The sequence below is a fragment of the Odocoileus virginianus genome, chromosome 23 (genome assembly GCF_023699985.2).
Source record: "Odocoileus virginianus isolate 20LAN1187 ecotype Illinois chromosome 23, Ovbor_1.2, whole genome shotgun sequence".
Taxonomy (NCBI): domain Eukaryota; kingdom Metazoa; phylum Chordata; class Mammalia; order Artiodactyla; family Cervidae; genus Odocoileus; species Odocoileus virginianus.
Window position 1 is genome coordinate 37271238 of NC_069696.1, and position 23045 is coordinate 37294282.

Here is a 23045-nt window from a genome sequence, read left to right on the forward strand (position 1 = left end):
GTAGAAAAATTTGATTGTTGTTGCTGTCTTGAAAGTGTGGGTCCTCTCCATCTTGGTTGCTGCTTTGTAGCCCCACCGCACTGTTCAGATGTAGCGAAACCTCCTTCTGAGAAGGCCTTGATAGGAGAGAGAAAGAAATACTAACATGAACAGTTAGCAAGCAAGGTGTTGCCTTAATCAAGCTGCACTGATGATGATAACCTTTAAGAGTAGTTTCAGGTCTCCAGATTCTGTGTACTACAAGGAGGCTGTGATTGCCATACTTAGAATATAGTGGGCAATTAATGATAAAGATGGATTATATTCCCTTCTAGAAATGTGAATTTGAAGTGTTGTACTTAAGTATATCTGATAAAAATGTATTCAGTGACCTTTTATTTCTGCATTATCCAGTATGGAAATGAAATTTATGACACCGGTCATAGGAAGTTAAAAATAATGTATGAGGAACAACTGGTAAAAAAAATTTGCTTTCGAAATGAGTACAGTGGACATTGTCACATAAACATGTTGACATGTTTTAAATATCCATCAACATTTCTTTGATGTTTGGAGCTAAACAGAAGACTTGGCAGAACAGGACATTATTACTCATTTAATCCTCTCAGCAACTTGTGACTTTTACAGATAATGATCCTGAGGAATGAGAGGTTACATAAGAGGTTCAGTGCTCAGTTGCTTTTGTCTTATAAAAAATATATTTAATCCTAGAAACAATGTTAGAATAAATATGAAGTAGGAAGAAAATTATGGACCCTCTTTAGTAATCTGCTTACAAGTTAATCCAGATACTTAGACTTTCATCCTTTTGCATGATTTAATATATTTAAAAGTTAATTAAATGCCCTCCCCAAATCATTGCTTGGTAGTGATTAGCAGGGCCTGTTCATTGTTGACTAGAAATGAAGTAGTAATTTGATTCAGTTTCAAAATAAATTCTTCATTTTAAATAAAGACTTTTTACTAAAATAGATGACTTTTCTGTTTTAATTGAGGGATAATTGCTTTACAGACTTTTGTTGTTTTCTGCCAGACCTCAACATGAATCAGCCATAGGTATATACATATCCCCTCCCTTTTGAACCTCCTTCCCATCTCCCTCCCCACCCCACCGCTCTAGTGGGATGATACTAGATGATACAGAGCCCTTTTTTGAGTTTTCTGAGCCATACAGCAAATTCCTGTTGGTTGTCTGTTTTACATATGACAATGTAAGTTTCCATGTTACTCTTTCTGTACATCTCACCCTCTTCCCTCTTCCCATGTCCGTAAGTCTATTCTCTATGTCTGTTTCTCCATTGCTGCCCTGTAAATAAATTCTTCAGTATCATTTTTCTAGATTCCATATATATGTGTTAGAATAATAATATTTATCTTTCTCTTTCTGACTTACTTCACTCTGTATAATAAACTTAAAATTAAGCACATTGGTAAAAATAATTGCTATATATTGCTGTTTTCCTTTAACAGCTATTATAGATTTGTTGCCTGAGATACAACAATTAGAAATGTTATTGTCTAAGGGCTTCAACTTATATGGTTGAGAACTTCAGTTTCTGGTATATCCTTAATAAATTGTTATTGAACCTAATTTCTTTAACTGATTTTCTTACTAGTATAAAATGATTTCTTTACTTAAATATTAGCAAGATATTTATGAACCAACAAAGGAAAATACATGTTACAAATTTTTTTATAATATAATCATTTTGATATAGGCATAAAAGCTCTATAGTACAGAAATAATTTTTTCACAGATAAAGCATGATATTCCCTGGAATTTTTGTCTTGGGCTACTTTCAATGTTGGTCACTTTCCCCTGCCTTGCTTTCCCGTTTTTTAACGTGTATTCCTCTTTCTTGCAGTTCAACAACATGTTGTTATACTGTGTGCCAAAATTCAGCTTGGTGGGCTCTAAGTTCACTGTTCGAACCAGGGTAGGCATCGATGGAATGAAAATTGTAGAGACTCACAATGAAGAATATCCACACACTTTCCAGGTATCTGGGAAAGAGAGAACACTGGAACTGCAAGCCAGGTAAGAGAACCATTCCTCTCTCACAACTTTCCAAAAGCATCAGGTTAAATCATAGGATACAACAATTCTGAGGCCTTTTCCCAAGCTTGGTTGAACATAAATGGAAAGATATAAGCTCTTGAAAGTCCGAAATTGTCTTCCTTTTTGATTCCTGGTGCCTGGAATAGTGGTTTTTCAGACAGTAAACATTCAATAAATTAATTTGGCTGTTTAGATTTACAAGATGCATTTACAAGAATGAAGTTATGCATTCAAGCTGAAGTTTCAAGTCTTGGAGGAAAAATTTCTCTCCTAACCATTTTCCCTTCCATCTTTCCTTTTGGTTCACAAATGTTTACTGATGTTTATTATTTCATGATAAACGTTGAAGCTCTAGCAATCTGTCCTTCAGAGACTCTGCATCTGTAGGACTTAATGACACTTTGGTCTAGAGAATGACTGGAGGAGGCATTTTGGAAAAGATAATTCTCCTGCCACAATTGAGGATACATGAAGGGGGCCATTTGGGGCTCTAGTAGCCTCTAGCAACCGGGACTTCTGGAAGGGGTGGCTCTTCTTATATGCTTTATTGAGTAGGAGAAAAGAGCTAGAGGTCTAGCATCCATCCCTCTAGCATCACCATGTTTGGGAAGGAAAAAAAAACCTGAGAACCACCTGTAATAGATAACAGCCACCTCATGTGTGAACCTCTAGAAAACAGAATGCTGTCAGAAACTATCATCCTTTTATCCTATAAAGACCAAGCATGATGAAAATTGAGATTTGCCAGAAGTTCTGTACAGATCAGAAGGTTAACTACTAATCCCAGCTCTAATAGTTCTGATACCTTAGAGCCTGTGGAGAATCAGAGAACCCTTGTGTTCCTTTCTATGTGGTTCTGGCTGCCCACGTGAGCTCTTCCAGGATATTTGCGCTAATAAGCACTACTAATAAGTAAGGCGCCTGCCAGGCTACAGTCGATAGGGTTGCAAAGAGTCACATACAGCTGAAGTGACTTAGCACACACAATTCTGTACTAGCTTAAACTTCATATTTTCAAAAGAGAATAAATTATTTTAGTATGAATTTGTGCCCAGGGAGCAAGGGAATGGTGAATACAGACATGGAATGTGTGGCAGACTAGGAAAGTTTGAAGAAATACCTCGCCAGTTCTTTGATTTTCCACAGAAAATATTTAATGAACCTGTTTTGCTTAGGGAGCTTCCAGGAGGGTTCTCTGAGGATTAGAAGGTGGAATTTCAAGCATGAGTTAAAGTGGTGAAGTACTTGGCCTTAAATGTTACAGTTTTCCTACTTTGTCATGGTGAGATTTGGACCCCGCTGTCAAACCTAAGAGAGCAATGTATGTTGCTGTGTGTGGAAGCTCTTGACTGAATTCCTTATTCAGTGGTCGACTTACTGAGTGACCCTGGTGCCAGGGAAGACTCATCAATATTTCAGATCATCATAGAAGTCTTCATTACTGATAAATGAAGGTGTTGCTAGCTCTGCATTTGAGCACAGTTTCAAATCTGCAGACCTAAGAGATGTGTCTGAACAGCAGACAAGAGATTGTCAGGCTTTCCTGAATAGTGAGGAACTCCAGCCCCTCCATTAGCAGGTTGGGCTATTTTTCCCTTCAGGATGGGGCTGATCCATGAAATTTTTTTCTTAAGTAGAGGCAGTTTATCATTTTGCAGAGTTGCAACATGTACTATAGGATACATTACAATTAGTATTGAAAACACATTCATTTTTCCTTAAATTTCTTATTTCCATAATCTCATTCAGAGAAGGCAATGGCAACCCACTCCAGTACTCTTGCCTGGAAAATCCCATGGATGGAGGAGCCTGGTAGGCTGCAGTCCAGGGGGTCACAAAGAGTCGGACACAACTGATCAACTTCACTTTCACTTTGCACTTTCATGCGTTGGAGAAGGAAATGACAACCCACTCCAGTGTTCTTGCCTGGAGAATCCCAGGGATGGGGGAGCCTGGTGGGCTGCCATCTCTGGGGTTGCACAGAGTCGGATATGACTGAAGCGACTTAGCAGCAGCAGCCTAATCTCATTGCATTAGTTGTATTTATTATCATTTGGTGACTTGAAGATCTGAATGAAATGTGATTATTTATCTTCTGGTCCATAATGACTCTCTCAAGAGTACAGACGCACATTGAAATTCTCAGAAAGTCAGAGGGATTAAATGGAACCTCAATTTGGGTATATATTTGATGGTATTTAATGAGAATTCACTTCTGAAGCAAATACGGGGAACAAAGTACTGCTTTTCTTACTAAATAAGTCAGCCTCAAGACTGACCTCTTACACTATGCTTCCCCTTCCACATTCAAAAGAATATAAGTTTTTAAATCAAAATTATGTAGTTTTTATCAATTGTTTTCTATTGCCAAATGGTTATAAAAATAGAGTAATGAATAAACAAAGGAGTAAAAAAATCTGTCATGATTGAGAAAGTAAAACAAAAAACATTGAAGACTTGTCAAGTTACTTTGCATTTAAAAAGTTAAAAGCAGCTAGCAGATGACTATGCTTCCAGAGCAACAGAGCTGATTTTGTGGGAGTGTGCATAGCATTAGGAGAAATCTTTTTTGAGGGCTAAGATTGAAGCCCCAGCCCCAACCAAGGTTCTTGGTTCAAGGATCCCCATGTGAAAAATAAGCAGATTCTTTAACATTTGACAGGCACAGATTCCAGCAGCATTCCTGGCATATCATGATAGATACTCAGTAATAAATTTGTGAGAAAGATTGATCGTGTTACAGGAGCAAGCCTCCTGCCAGACTCTCACATATGTGATAGCTATGGGACTGAGGCATGTGACATTCAGGCTGAGACTGGGACTCAAACTTAGCCCTAGCCTACCAAATACACACAAACAAATAGAGCCCATTCTTCACAATCCCTCAAGTTGGAGATAAATGGGAAATTATTTCCCCACCAGAAAATTATTAAATACTGGTGTTCATTAATCTGTGAAATCTCCTTCCCACAGGCATTTAAATCTTTGTTGTGCTTTATCTATAATGAATTAGGCATGGTGTTGCCTGAAGCCTCCTAGCAAAATAAAATTAAATTGCTTATCAAAGGAAATGTTAAATAGCTCCCCCTTACAAAGACAATTTATGTTCTCAAGGATAATTACAATCTTTCCTAAGATGGGTTGTGACTAGTAGCCTTTCAAAGCCTCATGTGTTTTCATAAAAGTGAATTGGAAGACTAAGCCTATATCTAGTATAATGCTAGGTCTACAGATACCTAATATATACAACTAGTTGATGGTTGTTAAACCAGTAGAAGCCCAGCTTAACTCTCTCTGTCAAAAATTGTATGTACCGAAATAAATGGATAGTCTAAAACTATGTTTATAAATTCATTTGTTCAGTTGCCAGAGATTCTGTTTTATTTTTATTATAACTCCTTCTTGGACATCCCCAAATTTTTCATAAAGTTGGAATAACATAAAAACATAGTTTTATGCACCAGGTATAGCTCATTAATGCTCTCTTTTTTTCACTTTAATTTTTTGTTGTTCATGTTTTAGTTCTGAGCAAGACAAAGAAGAATGGATCAAGGTAAACCTGATTTCTGTTTTCATTTTTGTTTTATGGTAACCTCTGTATGTCTGCTCCAGTATTCTTGCCTGAGAATCGCACAGACAGAGGAGGCTGGCAGGCTGTAGTCCATCAGGTCATAGAAAGAATCAGACATGGTTTAGCAAGTAAACAACAACTGTATGCATACCCAGATGTGCATATATTGTTGTATTATGCACATATTGTAGTTATCAGAATAAGGTCATTTAATTTTTAAGGTGATTTATATCTTAGGTATTTGTTTAATAAAGTATTTTTTTGTTTAATTAATTTGCATGTGATACTTTAATATATATTTGAATTTCATATGTATTTTAGGCACTTCAAGAGACTATTGATGCTTTCCATCAGAGGCATGAAACTTTCAGAAATGCAATTGCCAAGGATAATGAGATTCACTCAGAGGTTTCTGTAAGTTGAATTAATTCATTTGAGTTCTTTTCTTTCTACAGTTGCAAAAGATCTGTCTAGTCATTTTGTTATCCACTTTTTTTCCCTTTCCAACACCAAAACTGGCTGTTTGGACAGAATTTCATTTCTTATTTAACTAAAATAGAGTGCCTTTTCATGCTGCTTAAACTTCTTTGAACCTTTGTTTTCTTTTGCATCCTGAGTTTCAGGACATGGTATGAACAATGTTGTTAAAATGTTTCTTAAAATAAATGAATGGATGGATGGAAATGACAGTTTTTGCCATTAAAATTGAATCTCTTTCCTTTTTAGACTGCTGAGCTAGGGAAAAGAGCTCCAAAATGGATCCGAGATAATGAAGTTACCATGTGTATGAAATGCAAGGAGTCTTTTAATGCCCTGACAAGAAGAAGGCATCATTGTCGAGCATGTGGACATGTACGTGAGATTTCTTGGTCATTGAGGTTGCTAATCAGTATTTAAGGGTTATAAAATCATTATCTTGGAAAATAAAAAGAAATCATTCAATAAATCACTTAGTTGGTAAACTTATTTTGGTGATAACTTTATGCAAAAGATTGTGTTGGGTCCAGGGGGAAAACTGGTAAGCAAAGTGATAGCCAGTTTCACAGAGCTTACATTTTAATGGGAAAAATAGATCAGTCAAGTAAACAGACAAGAATTTCAACTGACTATAAATGCAATAAGAAATCAAGAAGTTAAAATGGAGAATAATAGTAATGAAACAAGATTTGGAAGCAATTTTACTTAGAAAAATGAAGACCTATCTGAGGGGTTGATATTTAAGCTGATGCCTAAAACGTGAGCTAACCATAAAAAAGAACGGCAGGAAGTACATTCAGGCAGTAAGAGTTGTATATCAAAAGCCCTTTGGTAGGAAAAAACTTGATCTATTCTTGAGACTATCAAAAGGTCATGCAGCTGAAGCATAATGAGCAATCTAAGAAATAGATAAATAAGAACCAAAGGAGTCAAGAGCTTTGAGAAATTAAGAGATGAAACCTATAGCTTAAGTAGAAGTTCAGGCTTTTGATAGGGAGAAGGGAACTTCTCTCCATTATAACAGAGGATGAAGGGAAAGGTGAGTGCTAATGTAGATGTGGTTTTGTTTTTTGGTGGGTTTTTTTTTTTTTAATGCTCTTTGATTTATTATTTATTTTTTGTGGATGTGTTTTTGATTTTCTGGTGGGAAATGAGGGGATTTAGGTCTGATAATCTCTACATTTTCACTGAAATATGAGGAAGAGTCATCATCCAAAAGTAAAAGGGGAAGGAAGAAGAGGGCAGGAGATTTGAAAAAAAGAGTGTCTCTGGGCAAGGAAAAGAGCCTACCAAAGAAACAATGATGGCCTTCTGGCTACCTTTTAGAGGTTTATGGTTATAAATTTAAAAGGACACACTAGTCCATTTAATACAGTGATATTTCTCAAACAAGATTCAGCAGCGCAAATCAGAAGAGGCAGCTGACAGGTTTACAACAATTGAATTGTTTCATATGGAAAGAGTGAGAAGAGACAAAGCAGAACTGAAGCTGGAGAGAAGTAGCAGGTTTTGGAGGGCCTTGTAAGCCAAGTTGAAGATTAGTACTTACTTCTAAAAACCAACACAAAGACAGAAGGGTAGGCATTGTAGTGTCATGATTGAATGTATTATTAGTATGCTTTTGTGCAACAGTTTTTATTGATAGTACTCATAGATTATTCTCAATTACTCTGCAGATTTATTCTTCCTTTTTTCCCAATATTTGACTCAAATGAAACAGTTTAATAAGCAGAACCAAATTGATAGCAAATATCTTCCCCCACTCCCCCCCAGGGTAAGACTTTTTAATCTATCACTGAGTTTACTTGAAATGATATCAGATATTGACATACTGTTTTAAATAAACAAAAATATGTTTGAATATTCTGTGGCCTAATTTGAAGAATAAATATTAGTTGATATGAATTTGCAGATACAGACATGTCTAATTTTAAATCCTAGAGTAATTTCATTGTAATCATGAGAAAACAATGGATAATTTTTATCATGAATTTTATATGCTGTGAATCTACCCCCAAAGTTTTGCTAATGTTTATATTTCCCAAATATACCATTCACTAAGAAGTAGCTTGCATTTGCGTTGTAGTCATTCATTCTATAAATGTCCTTCATATTCTATAAATGTCATTGGCATTCTATAAATATTTATTATATAAATAGGGATCAAATATACAAGGATGATTCCTCATAGAGCTTAGAGCCTAGTGAAATTGACAGACATTGATCAAATAATCACACAGGTATATTATTAAAAATTGTGATCAGTAAGTGAAAAAAGTGCATGAAACTTTAGTAACACAGTGGTGAGAAGGGCTATATTCTGGAAGCTGGAGGAGTCTTCCTTGAGGAAGTGAACTTTGAGTGAAATATCTGAAGAATGAGCAAGAATTAACTCACTGAAGCATAGATGAGAGAGGGAAGGAAGCATAGCACTGTAGGAACTATAAGAAGTCAGTGTCTCTGAAGACAGAATAAAAGGGATAGATCATGCAAGACTTTATAGGCCATGGTTAAAAATTTGCTCATTATCCAAGAGTAAAGGGAAGATTTTAAAGGAATTTAAATAGAAGAGAAACATATCAGATTAGCATTTTATTTTATTTTTTTTTTCCATTTATTTTAGGCTAATTACTTTATAACATTGCAGTGGTTTTTGTCATACATTGAAATGAATTAGCCATGGACTTACATGTATTCCCCATCCCGGTCCCCCCTCCCACCTCCCTCTCCACCCGATCCCTCTGGGTCTTCCCAGTGCACCAGGCCCGAGCACTTGTCTCATGCACCCAACCTGGGCTGGTGATCTGTTTCACCCTAGATAATATACATGTTTTGATGCTGTTCTCTTGAAACATCCCACCCTCGCCTTCTCCCACAGAGTCCACAAGTCTGTTCTATACATCTGAGTCTCTTTTTCTGTTTTGCATATAGTGTTATCGTTACCATCTTTCTAAATTCCATATATATGTGTTAGTATACTGTAATGGTCTTTATCTTTCTGGCTTACTTTGCTCTGTATAATGGGCTCCAGTTTCATCCATCTCATTAGAACTCATTCAAATGAATTCTTTTAAATGGCTGAGTAATATTCCATGGTGTATATGTACCACAGCTTCCTCATCCATTCGTCTGCTGATGAGCATCTAGGTTGCTTCCATGTCCTGGCTATTATAAACAGTGCTGCGATGAACATTGGGGTGCACGTGTCTCTTTCAGATCTGGTTTCCTTGGTGTGTATGCCCAGAAGTGGGATTGCTGGGTCATATGGCAGTTCTATTTCCAGCTTTTTAAGAAATCTCCACACTGTTTTCCATAGTGGTTGTACTAATTTGCATTCCCACCAACAGTGTAAGAGGGTTCCCTTTTCTCCACACCCTCTCCAGCATTTATTGCTTGTAGACTTTTGGATAGCAGCCATCCTGACTGGCATGTGATGGTACCTCATTGTGGTTTTGATTTGCATTTCTCTGATAATGAGTGATGTTGAGCATCTTTTCATGTGTTTTTTTGCCATCTGTATGTCTTCCTTGGAGAAATGTCTGTTTAGTTCTTTGGCCCATTTTTTGATTGGGTCATTTATTTTTCTGGAGTTGACCTGGAGGAGTTGCTTGTATATTTTTGAGATTAATCCTTTGTCTGTTGCTTCGTTTGCTATTATTTTCTCCCAATCTGAGGGCTGTCTTTTCACCTTGCTTATAGTTTCCTTTGTTGTGCAAAAGCTTTAAAGTTTCATTAGGTCCCATTTGTTTATTTTTGCTTTTGTTTCTAAAACTCTGGGATGTGGGTCATAGAGGATCCTGCTGTGATTTATGTCGGAGAGTGTTTTGCCTATGTTCTCCTCTAGGAGTTTTATAGTTTCTGGTCTTACATTTAGATCTTTAATCTATTTTGAGTTTATTTTTGTGTATGGTGTTAGAAAGTGTTCTAGTTTCATTCTTTTACAAGTGGTTGACCAGTTTTCCCAGCACCACGTGTTAAAGAGGTTGTCTTTTTTCCATTGTATATCCTTGCCTCCTTTGTCGAAGATAAGGTGACCATAGGTTCGTGGATTTATCTCTGGGCTTTCTATTCTGTTCCATTGATGTATATTTCTGTCTTTGTGCCAGTACCATACTGTCTTGATGACTGTGGCTTTGTAGTCGAGTCTGAAGTCAGGCAGGTTGATTCCTCCAGTTCCATTTTTCTTTCTCAAGGTTACTTTGGCTATTCGAGGTTTTTGGTATTTCCATACAAATTGTGAAATTATTTGTTCTAGTTCTGTGAAAAATACTGTTGGTAGTTTGATAGGGATTGCATTGAATCTATAGAATGCTTTGGGTAGTATAGCCATTTTGACAATATTGATTCTTCCAATCCATGAACACAGTATATTTCTCCATCTGTTTGTGTCCTCTTTGATTTCTTTCATCAGTGTTTTATAGTTTTCTATGTATAGGTCTTTTGTTTCTTTAGGTAGATATACTCCTAAGTATTTTATTCTTTTTGTTGCAATGGTGAATGGTATTGTTTCCTTAATTTCTCTTTCTGTTTTCTCATTGTTAGTGTATAGGAATGCAAGGGATTTCTGTGTGTTAATTTTATATCCTGCAACTTTACTGTGTTTGTTGATTAGCTCTAGTAATTTTCTGGTAGAGTCTTTAGGGTTTTCTATGTAGAGGATCATGTCATCTGCAAACAGAGTTTCACTTCTTTTCCTATCTGGATTCCTTTTACTTCTTTTTCTGCCCTGATTGCTGTGGCCAACACTTCCAAAACTATGTTGAATAGTAGTGGTGAGAGTGGGCACCCTTGTCTTGTTCCTGATTTCAGGGGAAATGCTTTCAATTTTTCACCATTGAGGGTGATGCTTGCTGTGGGTTTGTCATATGTAGCTTTTATTATGTTGAGGTATGTTCCTTCTATTCCTGCTTTCTGGAGAGTTTTAATCATAAATGGATGTTGAATTTTGTCAAAGGCTTTTTCTGCATCTATTGAGATAATCATATGGTTTTTATCTTTCAATTTGTTAATGTGGTGTATTTGCGGATATTAAAGAATCCTTGCATTCCTGGGATAAAGCCCACTTGGTCATGGTGTATGATTTTTTTAATATGTTGTTGGATTCTGTTTGCTAGAATTTTGTTAAGGATTTTTGCATCTATGTTCATCAGTGATATTGGCCTGTAGTTTTCTTTTTTTGTGGCATCTTTGTCTGGTTTTGGAATTAGGGTGATGGTGGCCTCATAGAATGAGTTTGGAAGTTTACCTCCTTCTGCAATTTTCCGGAAGAGTTTGAGTAAGATAGGTGTTAGCTCTTTTCTAAATTTTTGGTAGAATTCAGCTGTGAAGCCATCTGGTCCTGGGCTTTTGTTTGCTGGAAGATTTCTGATTACAGTTTTGATTTCCTTGCTTGTGATGGGTTTGTTAAGATCTTCTATTTCTTCCTGGTTCAGTTTTGGAAAGTTATACTTCTCTAAGAACTTGTCCATTTCTTCCAAGTTGTCCAATTTATTGGCATAGAGCTGCTGGTAGTAATCTCTTATGATCCTTTGTATTTCAGTGTTGTGTGTTGTGATCTCTCCATTTTCGTTTCTAACTTTGTTAATTTGGTTCTTCTCTCTTTGTTTCTTAATGAGTCTTGCTAATGGTTTGTCAATTTTGTTTATTTTTTCAAAAACCCAGCTTTTAGCTTTGTTGATTTTTGCTATGGTCTCTTTAGTTTCTTTTGCATTTATTTCTGCCCAAATTTTTAAGATTTCTTTCCTTCTACTTACCCTGGGGCTCTTCATTTCTTCTTCCTCTAGTTGCTTTAGGTGCAGAGTTAGGTTATTTATTTGACTTTTTTCTTGTTTCTTGAGGTAGGCCTGTAATGCTATGAATCTTCCCCTTAGCACTGCTTTTACAGTGTCCCACAGGTTTTGGGTTGCTGTGTTTTCATTTTCATTCATTTCTATGGATATTTTGATTTCTTTTTTGATTTCTTCTATGATTTGTTGGTTATTCAGAAGCGTGTTGTTTAGCCTCCATATGTTGAATTTTTAATAGTTTTTTTCCTATAACTGAGATCTAATCTTACTGCACTGTGGTCAGAAAAGATGACTGGAATGATTTCAGTTTTTTTGAATTTACCATGACTACATTTATGGCCCAGGATGTGATCTATTCTGGAGAAGGTTCCGTGTGCACTTGAGAAAAAGGTGAAGTTGATTGTTTTGGGGGGAAATTTCCTATAGATGTCATTTAGGTCTAGCTGGTCCATTGTGTCCTTTAAAGTTTGTGTTTCCTTGTTCATTTTCTGTTTAGTTGATCTATCCATAGTTGTGAGTAGGGTATTAAAGTCTCCTACTATTATTGTGTTACTATTAATTGCCATTTTCATACTCGTTAGCATTTGCCTTACATATTGCAGTGCTCCTATGTTGGGTGCATATATATTTATAATTGTTATATCTTCTTCTTGGATTGATCCTTTGATCATTATGTAGTGTCCATCTTTGTCTCTTTTCACAGGCTTTATTTGAAAGTCTATTTTATCTGATATGAGTATTGCGACTCCTGCTTTCTTTTGGTCTCCGTTTGCGTGGAATATTTTTTTCCAGCCCTTCACTTTTAGCCTGTGTGTGTCCCTTGTTTTGAGGTGGGTCTCTTGTAGACAGCATATATAGGGGTCTTGCTTTTGTATCCATTCAGCCAGCCTTTGTCTTTTGGTTGGGGCATTCAACCCATTTACATTTAAGGTAATTATTGATAGGTATGGTCCCGTTGCCATTTATTTTGTTGTTTGGGGTTCATGTTTATATACCACCTTTCTGTGTTTCCTGTCTAGAGAAGATCCTTTAGTATTTGTTGAAGAGCTGGTTTGGTGGTGGTGAATTCTCTCAGCTTTTGCTTGTCTGTAAAGCTTTTGAATTCTCCTTTATATCTGAATGAGATCCTTGCTGGGTAGAGTAATCTAGGTTGTAGGTTATTCTCTTTCATTACTTTAAGTATGTCCTGCCATTCCCTTCTGGCCTGAAGGGTTTCTATTGATAGATCAGCTGTTATCCTTATGGGAATCCCTTTGTGTGTTATTTGTTGTTTCTCCCTTGCTGCTTTTAATATTTGTTCTTTGTGTTTGATCTTTGTTAATTTGATTAATATGTGTCTTGGGGTGTTTCACCTTGGGTTTATCCTGTTTGGGACTCTCTGGGTTTCTTGGACTTAGGTGGCTATTTCCTTCCCCATTTTAGGGAACTTTTCATCTATTATCTCCCCGAGTAACTTCTCATGGCCTTTCTTTTTGTCTTCTTCTTCTGGGACTCCTATGATTCGAATGTTGGGGCATTTCACATTGTCCCAGAGGTCCCTGAGGTTGTCCTCATTTCTTTTGATTCTTTTTTCTTTTTTCTGCTCTGCTTGATTTATTTCCACCATTTTATCTTCTAACTCACTTATCCTATCTTCTGTCTCTGTTATTCTACTCATGGTTCCCTCCAGAGTGTTTTTTATCTCATTTCATTATTAATTTTTAATTGACTTTTTTTTATTTCTTCTAGGTCCTTGTTAAACCTTTCTTGCATCTTCTCAATCTTTGTCTCCAGGCTATTTATTTGTAACTCCATTTTGTTTTCAAGATTTTGGATCATTTTTATTATCATTATTCTAAATTCTTTTTCAGGTAGATTCCCTATTTCCTCCTCTTTTGTTTGACTTGGTGGGCTTTTTTCATGTTCCTTTACCTGTTGGGTATTTCTCTGCCTTTTCATCTTGTTTAGATTGCTGTGTCTGGAGTGGGCTTTCTGTATTCTTGTGGTCTGTGGTTCCTTTTTATTGTGGAGGTTTCACCCAGTGGGTGGGGTTGGACGATTGGTTTGTCAAGGTTTCCTGGTTAGGGAAGCTTGTGTCAGCGTTCTGGTGCGTGGAATTGGATTTCTTCTCTCTGGAGTGCAATGGAGTGTCCAGTAATGAGTTTTGCGATGGGTCTATGTGTTAGGTGTGACTTTGGACCGCCTGTATGTTGATACTCAGGTCTATGTTCCTGCGTTGCTAAAGAATTTGTGTGGAATGTCTGGTACTGGAGCTTATTGGCTCTTGGGTGGTGGTTGGTTTTGGTGTAGGTATGGAGGCTTTTGGATGGTCTCTTATTCCTTAATGTTCCATGTCGTCAGGAGTTTTCTGGTTTTCTCAGGTTTTGGGCTTAAGTCTCCTGCCTCTGGATTTCAGTTTTATTCTTCCAATAGTCTCAAGACTTCTCCAACTATACAGCACTGATAATAAAACTTCTAGGTTAATGGTGAAAAGATTCTCCACCATGAGAGACCAACCAGAGAGGTTCACAGAGTTAAATGAAGAATAGGAGAGGGAGGAAGGAGAGAGAGGTGAGCAGGAGGAGAAAAAGGGGACTCAAGAGGAGAGAGACAGATCTACGCAGTTATCTGTTCCCAAAGTGTTCTCCGTAGCCCAGACACCCACAAAGATTCACAGAATTGGATTGGGAAGAGAAGGGGAAAGGAGGAAATAGAGGTGTTCTGAGGTAGCAAACAGAGAGTCAAAAGTGGGAGAGTAATCACCACACTCCTGAATAGAAATGGGAACTGAATATTGGATTCTTAAATGTCCAAAATTTATATCACATACTGAAAAACAAAGATTTAAAATCTAGTGTAGAGGTTAGACTCTTTGAAATACAATATTTAAAAACAAAAACAAAAAAAATTTAGAAATGTATATGAAGTTCGGTTTAAAAATAGGGTTTCTCTCTCTTTTTTTTTTTGGCAAGGTTATAGTGAAATGAAAATGAAAATTAAGGAATAGTAGGGAGTATTAGAGGACTTTAAAAGGAAATAGGAGAGAAAAACAAGAAAAAGAAAAAAAAAGAAAAAAATTTTTGTTTCCCTAATTTAAAAAATCATAAGAACATATGAAAATGAAAGTTGAGGAGTAATGCGGGAGTAATAGGGAATTTTAAAAGAAAATAAAAGAGAAAAAATAAAAAATTTTAAAAAAGGAAAGAAAAAAAAATTTTTTTTTAATTAAAAAATATATATACATGTATATCTAGGAATTTCTCTGGAGTTGTTGCAGTCCGTGTAGGTTCAGTTCAATTTCAGATAGCTCTTCTTTCCAGCTTACACTTCTCGATATCCATAGGCCCCTTCCGGTGTAGTCGGTGTTACCTTCAGGGATTTTAATCTGTTGCACCGGTCCTTTCTGAAGTGGTTCCCTTTGTTTATTTGGCTTCTGTTTGCCGTCTCTTTTTTTTGCCGTGTCTAATTTCCGCCCTGACACAGGCACTAGGTTCGCTAGTTCAGTTCAGTCCTGCTACGGGGAGGGCGGGGCGCTGCAGACAGATATTGCTCTGTGTGGATAGCACTCACCGTGTTCCGGCCACACTGGGTTTGCCCCGCTCACGGGTGTCAGTGCTTTCCCCGTCTACACTGCTCAGTTTCCCGGCTGCTCTATATGGAGCCGGCCCTGCGTTGAGTGCAGTTCCAGTTTTCAGCTACTCCACAAAAGCGCGGATTCGGTTGCGCCTGCGTTTTGTGCCTTCCCCAGCCTGAGCGGTTCAGGCAGCCAGGGGCTTGGGCGTACTCTCCCCCGGTGCAGCGCGCCTTTTCCCTCCGCGTCGAGTAGCCCAGGCAGCCAGAGGCTTGGGCGCAATCTCCCAGGGTACGGCGTGCTTTTTCCCTCCGCGGCCCCAGCGTGCGCCGCCAGTCAGGTCTCAGGAAGTCTTTAGATAGGAACCGGGGGCCTGTTTGCAGTGTGGGAGGGGGTGGCTTCTCTGGGGCCGAGTTTCCCCTTTTCCCCTCCCCTCTGCCTCCTACCTCCAGCGGGGATGGGCCGGCTCTTCTCTGGAGTTTCTCAGTCCCTTTGTTTTGCGAACCACCAGCAGTGTGTTCGGGTCGGTTAATTTTGTTCCTCGCTATCCCACAGTTTAAAAAAGCTCCCTCCGATTGCTCTCAGGGTCTTTGGGCTGTCCTTACCCTAAGCAATGCCGCCCGGTCCTGTCCGTTCTGCCCCTGCTTGTTGCTGGCGGGTACAGGCGTCTGGGGTACTTTTCTGCTGGGAGTTGCTTTTAGGCATGTAATCTGTGGGCCTTGTTTAATTTTTCCTCCCAGTTAGATTGCCGAAAACTTCCCCCAGTCCCGCCAGTGCAAGGGTTTCCTGGTGATTGGAAACTTCCTCTATTAAGACTCCCTTCCCAGGACGGGTCTCCGTCCGCAGCTCTTTTGACTCCCTTTTTATCTTTTATATTTTGTCCTACCTCCCTTCAAAGACAATGGGCTGCTTTTCTGGGCGCCTGATGTCCTCTGCTAGCGATCAGAAGTTGTTTTGTGAAATTTGCTCAGCGTTCAAATGTTCTTCCGATGAGTTTGTACGGGAGAAAGTGGTCTCCCCGTCCTATTCCTCCGCCATCTTGGCTCCTCCCCCCCAGATTAGCATTTTAAAGGAAGTATCTCATTCCATTTGGAAAATTGCTTTTAGGGGCTCTTAGAGCAGCACCTGCACTCCAGTAAATATGCTACAAAGACCAGTCATGAGGCTGTAATGGTCCAAACCAAGACACTGATAGCTTGGACTCAGGTGATTGCAAGGAAGATATGACAGACTGAAAAAGTGTCTAGGAGGTAAAATCAGCAGGGCTTTATAATAAGGTGAATCTATGGGGTGAGGTGAAGAGAGGGGTCAGGATAACTCCTAGGTTTCTGACTTGCCATGTCTGGTTAGAAGACTGTTATTTAGAGCAATAGAGAGTACTGTAAGAGGGGAACAGGTTGGCGGGGGGCCGGGGGGGGGGGGGAGAGGCTAAGTGTAATAGGGAGAAAGCTGAGGGCAAGGAAGACTATGAATTCCTTTGGGGAGGATATTGATTAAATATCCAGAAGTATGCTTCCCAGAAAGATCCTCTGGAGAAGGAAATGGCAACCCACTCTGGTATTCTTGCCTGGAAAATCCCATGGCCAGAGGAGCCTGGTGGGCTGTAGTCCATAGGGCACAAAGAGTCAAACATGACTGAATATACATGCATGCACATGAAGTATGAAAATCTGTACCAAGCCTTTGAAGATCTCCTACCTTTAGGGGCCACAAAGAGAAGGATGAGCAAGCAGAGCCCATCACAAATAACATTATAATAAGATGACAAATATTCCAAATGTTCATGGGAATATTATTAGTCTAGTAAAAGTTTGCATTTAGCTTTTTCTCATTTATTATTACCCATAACTGATTACTGCTTAAATCTTATTTTATAAATATGGTTATTCACTGTTATTTTTTCTTAATTTAAGGTGGTTTGTTGGAAGTGTTCTGATTATAAAGCTCAACTTGAGTATGATGGTGGTAAATTGAGCAAAGTCTGTAAAGACTGTTATCAAATAATAAGTGGATTCACAGACAGTGAAGAAAAGAAAAGGAAAGGAATTTTAGAGGTATGAAATATTAAATATTGGATATCTTTCAGATTTTTTCTTTTTTTTTTCTTTTATTTTTTATACTAGAAATAGAATTTTCTTTTAACTCTGAAAAATACAAGTAATATATTTTTAAATTTCTCTTAGTATAACAATTTGGGCCATGACAAGCAAGATTTATACTTTTGTTCTATTGCTGACTCTTGGGATCATGCTCAGTTGTATAGAAAGAAGAGGGGCAGTGCTCGATTAACCAGAATGCATTTAAGAGTAAATCTAGTCCTTCCTTGGTATCTGGGGGATTGGTTCCAGGCCCCTCCACAGATACTAAAATCCATGGATGCTCAAACCTCTTATATCCATTCAGTAGTGTGGTACAGCCAGCCCTTCATATAGGGTCTGTATCCACAGTTATAGAGGGCTGATTGTGTATTGACTTTGTGAAGGTGTAGTCAAATATTAGAGTATTAATTGTATCTCTTTTAATGCTCAACTTATTACAGTATATCTATTTATTTTTAAGAGGAAAGTGTTTCTCTCAATTTCATCATATTGGCTTTGAAAACTATTGATGATATAAAAATTTAGATTAAAGTCTTATTACCTGAAAAACTCTTTCAGCTTATTGCATTAAAAGCGTTGTTTAATGGACAGTGACAGTAATCTGAGAACTACACTGAAATATGAAATGTCTTACAACTGAGTTTGATTTAATGTTTTACATAAATTCAGACCTCCCAAACCTAGGAACTATAATGCTGCTAATATCTAAAATGAGTTTTATACCCAAATATATTAACAACATAAGTAATAAATTACATAATAAGGTTCTTGGTGAGAAAAAGTTCAAGATAGCCTGGAAATCTGTGATCAAAATTCTTATGTATCTAAAGTTATAGAAATACTTGGTTTATCTATAATTTCTACAATTCATTGATTCTAAGAATCACTTAGTATTTATTAAACATCTATGCTGTATAAACATACAAAAATCATTTCTGTTAACTGAAGAAGGATCATAAACTTTAAAGTCCACTTGAGGTTAAAATACGGTCCCACAAGCTATAACTGTATTCTTCTAGGATGGGTGTTGCTTGTATGGCAAACCAGAGTGGACTTTCTCTGGCAGGGGATGGTACAAAGACATGCTTCAGTAGCTCCTAGAAACAGAAGTCATAGTTTAGTATAAAATTTTTGCAATATGATAATAAAAAGTATGAAATGCCTTGGAGTCAGGGAAGATAGGTAATATTTCATTTGAGTCCAGAGTTGGTGTTCCTTGTCTTCAGATTGATTTTAAATGTTCATCTATAAGATCTCTGCTTAGCTATATTTTTATAAAATACACAATTATGTGCCCAGGTATCATCACAAGTCAGATTGCTGTAAAAGTTTCTAAATGCTTATTCTTGCTTTTTGTGCTTATCTCTAACTAGTAGCAAAACAGTTTGCACACCAGCACTGCTCAGTGGATGACACTGGATTTGAGAGATACAAAATAGATGCAGGGATTTCCCTGGCAGTCCAGTGGTTAAGATACTGCGTTTCCACTGCAGGGAACACAGGTTCAATACCTGGTCAGGGAACTAAGATGCTGCATGCCTCAAATAGAAAGAAAAGAAAAAGGCAGAAAATAGATGCAAACCATTGATCATTTTTTAGCGTGGCCAAAAAATAGAAAAGAAAAAACAGAAAATAGATGCAAACCAGTTGCTTTCCATAATATATGTAATAAAAACCATCATTGGTCAAAGGATTTTGTTCCCTTTTTAACCAGTTATTTATGTATTAGGAGCCAAAGCAGAAAACTGTACAGTGCTCTACCAAGAGTTAATGTAATTTTAAAAACTTTGAAATTATCTCAGGTAAAGGGCAGAGATTGCTGGTAATCATTTGCCTTTTTGCTATTGTATTCTTAAATAGTGATGCTGATATAGCTTTGTGGCTAAGAGTTCAAGTTCTGGATCCAGACTGAAATCCTAGGACACCATTTCCTAAATCTTAGGAAAGCTATTTCATCTCTAAACCTCATGATAATGAAAGTAATAACTTTTCGGTATTGGTGTGAATGTCACATAAATTGATACAAGTAGTAAGCTAAGAAAAGTGCCTTCATAGTAAGTAGTCAATAAATGTTTAATTTTGTGTAAATTCAAGGTCTGCTAATACAATTAAAATTGACTAATTCATCATAGATCTAGATGCATATTTAATTAACTGTTGCAGATGAACCTTTTTTTTGGACAATCCCAGGAGGCATTTTATGTAAATATAATTTATGAATATTCCCTTCAGTCAAATCACTTCGCTATCTGGGTTTATTTTGTGTTCATTTCTTTGTCTCACTGTCTCTTTGCATTATATTTTCTAGATTGAATCAGCGGAAGTATCTGGAAACAGTGTGGTGTGCAGCTTTCTGCAGTATATGGAAAAGTCAAAACCTTGGCAGAAAGCTTGGTGTGTGATCCCCAAACAAGACCCTCTCGTGCTGTACATGTACGGTGCTCCCCAGGTATCTAAACTATATCTTTCTAAAGGGACAGAGGGAGGCCAGTGGACCCTGAACTTAAAATTTTTCCATTACTTCTCTATAGAACAAAAGAATTCATACAGTTTTGCTATTTTTCATTATAGTTGAAAAATATAAGTAACTGTAACTCAGATTCGTTTAGACTGATTCCTTCTTTGTGTGCTTAGTCGCTCAGGCATAGCCAACTCTTTGCGACCCCATGGACTGTAGCCCACCAGGCTCCTCTGTTCATGGGATTCTCCAAGCAAAAAATATTGGAATGGGTAGCCATTTGCTTCTCCAAGGGAGAGGGGATCTTCCAGAGCCAGGGATCGAACCCAGGTCTCCTGCATTGCAGGCAGATTCTTCACTGTCTAAGCCACCAGGGAAGCCCGATTCCTTCTGTAGACAAAAGTGTCTTCTCCCTGTGGATCACTTGCGCTCCTCTGTCCATCCTGTTCAGTGGGTTTGAGAAAATATGGGTTGAATTAGTAAAGAGCATGGGAAGAAGAGGTTGAATCAGAGGGAAAGGCAAGAAGACTTTTTAATGATAGGAAATATCAATAAGCCTTTTTTTCAACCCCTGAAAGGATGGATACCTGAAAAAGAAAGCAATATGAGAAGAAGGTGACTTTAAATCAACCTTGGATTACCATTATCCAGTAATAATTTTGGGGAACCTTGTGTGAATGTATCTGAAATAAGTATTTGGAAACAACAGACATACACTGGCATTAATGGATTGTATTGTGCTTAAAAACCAACAACACATAAATCAATTTTGCACTCACCTAGAAACATGAAAATTTTAATGTACCTATTGTATTTCACCCTATATCTACTTTAAGGGCTAGTGAAACTTTATTTTCAAAATAGACTAAAAATGCCAAGATGTGTACATGTATTTTTTTAATTGAAGTATAAATGACTTACAATAGCATATAAACTTCAGATGTATAACACAGCTATTCAGGAATCATTCTGTGTGTGTGTGTGTGTGTGTGTGTGTGTGTGTGTGTGTGTGAAAGTGAAAGTCCCTCAGTCGTGTCCAACTCTTTGCAACCCCATGTAGCCTACCTGGCTCTTCTGTCCTTGGACTTCTCCAGACAAGAATACTGGAATGGGTAGCTGTACGCGTCTCCAAGTGATCTTCCCAACCCAGGGATTGAACCCAGGTCTCCTGCATTGCAGGCAGATTCTTTACTGTCTGAGCCACCAGGGAAGCCCATATACATATTTTTTAGATTCTTTTCCCTTATAGGTTATTACATAATATTCAGTGTAGTTCCCTGTGTTATCAATAGGTCCTTGTTGGTTATCAATTTTATACATATTAGTGTGTGTGTGTGTGTGTGTGTGTGTGTGTGTGTGTTAATCCTAGCCTCCTAATTTATCCCTCCTTCCACCCCTTTTTCCCCTTTGGTAACCAAAAAGCCAATTTTTTTTTCTGTGTCTGTGAGTGTCTTTTTCTGTTTTGGAAATAAGTTCATTTGTGTCTTTTTTTTCTTTTAGAGCCCACACATAAGTGATATCATATAATATTTGCCTTTCCTTTCCTGGTTTACTTCACTTAGTATAATAATTTCTATGTCCATCCAAGTTGCTGCAGATGGCATCGTTTCCTTCTTTTTATGGCTGAGCAATATTCCATTGTGTATGTGTGTGTATATATATACCACATCTTGTTTATCCTTTCATCTGTGGATGGATATTTAGGTTGTTTCCATGTTTTGACTATTGTAAATAGTGCTGCACTGAACACTGAGGTGCATGTGTCTTACTGAGTTATGGTTTTCTCCGGATGTATCCTCAGGAGTGGGATTGCAGAATCATAGAGTTGCTTTTTGTTGTTTTTGTTCAGTTTCTAAGTCATGTCTGACTGTTTGCAACCTGCATGAACTGCAACACATCATTTTCTCTGTTTTTAGTTTTTTAAGGAACCTCGACAGTGTTTTCCTTAGTGGCTGAACCAATTTACGTTCCCACCAACAGTGTAGGAGGTCTCCCTTTTCTTTACATCCTCTCCAGCATTTATTATTTATAGACTTTTTGATGGTGGCCATTCTGACCAGTGTAAGATGATACCTCATTGTAGTTTTGATGTGCATTTCTCTAATTAGCGATGGTGAGCATCTTTTCATGTACCTTTTGGCCATTTGTGTGTCTTTGAAGAAATGCCTGTTTAGGTCTTCTGCCCATTTTTTTATTGAGTTATTTTTTTTTTATTCTATTTCATTGTTTTTCCTGTCCATAAGTAAATTGATGCATGAATGAATTAAACACCAAATGGAACTGTGTTTGGTAATGAAATCATCATTAACATTTGCTGATTTTGTACAATAAAATTACTGTTCTTTTCTTCTTTTTTACACTGAATAAAGAGCTGAATGGGCTCCCTTACAGGGAAAGAGGTGTGGGGTCAATGAATTCTGGCTGATTTAGGCATTAGTGCTTATTCATTAATTCACTCAGGTGACATTACCAGTGGCCTCATGTAGAGGCACAGTGCTAAGCAATGGATCTGTCCCATCTCCATGGAGAGCTCACAGTAGAAGTCTGTGGAGAGATGGTAGGAAAGGAGCGTTAGTGGGAGCCAGATCACATCTCACCATGTTTCTTCCTTAGGATGTCAGAGCCCAGGCCACCATTCCACTCCTGGGCTATATTGTGGACGACATGCCAAGAAGTGCAGACCTGCCACACAGCTTCAAACTGACCCAGTCCAAGTCTGTGCACAGCTTTGCTGCCGACAGTGAGGAACTGAAACAGAAGTGGCTGAAAATCATCCTTTTAGCTGTCACAGGTGAGACGCCAGATGGTCCTAGCCAGCATCCAGACACTTTGGACGATCATCTTGAACCTAAGAGAAAATCAGAATGCTAAGTTTCAAGACCTACCACGGTGTAGGGCGTGTCTCAAGATTTATAGCTCACGATATTCTCAGCTCTCCTTATTCATCTCTTAGCACTTTATGTTGAAAAATTTTACAGGCTCATAAATGCATCTTTTGGGGGACTGTTTTCCTATGTTTATGTACTCTTAGTGAAATTAATGTGC

The 23045-nt window shown here is 37.7% G+C and overlaps 1 protein-coding gene across 3 annotated transcripts in view; it reads left to right on the top strand.

The window, feature by feature from the left end:
• Positions 1–23045, top strand: part of FGD4 (FYVE, RhoGEF and PH domain containing 4) — a 238296-nt gene that overhangs the window by 209980 nt on the left and 5271 nt on the right. For all 3 annotated transcript variants that reach the window (XM_020911005.2, XM_070453910.1, XM_070453909.1), the window contains exons 11-17: positions 1866–2038; positions 5582–5612; positions 5952–6044; positions 6357–6482; positions 17357–17497; positions 19851–19991; positions 22614–22791. In XM_020911005.2, the coding sequence (XP_020766664.2) occupies positions 1866–2038; positions 5582–5612; positions 5952–6044; positions 6357–6482; positions 17357–17497; positions 19851–19991; positions 22614–22791 (883 nt within the window). The remainder of the gene's footprint in view (positions 1–1865; positions 2039–5581; positions 5613–5951; positions 6045–6356; positions 6483–17356; positions 17498–19850; positions 19992–22613; positions 22792–23045) is intronic.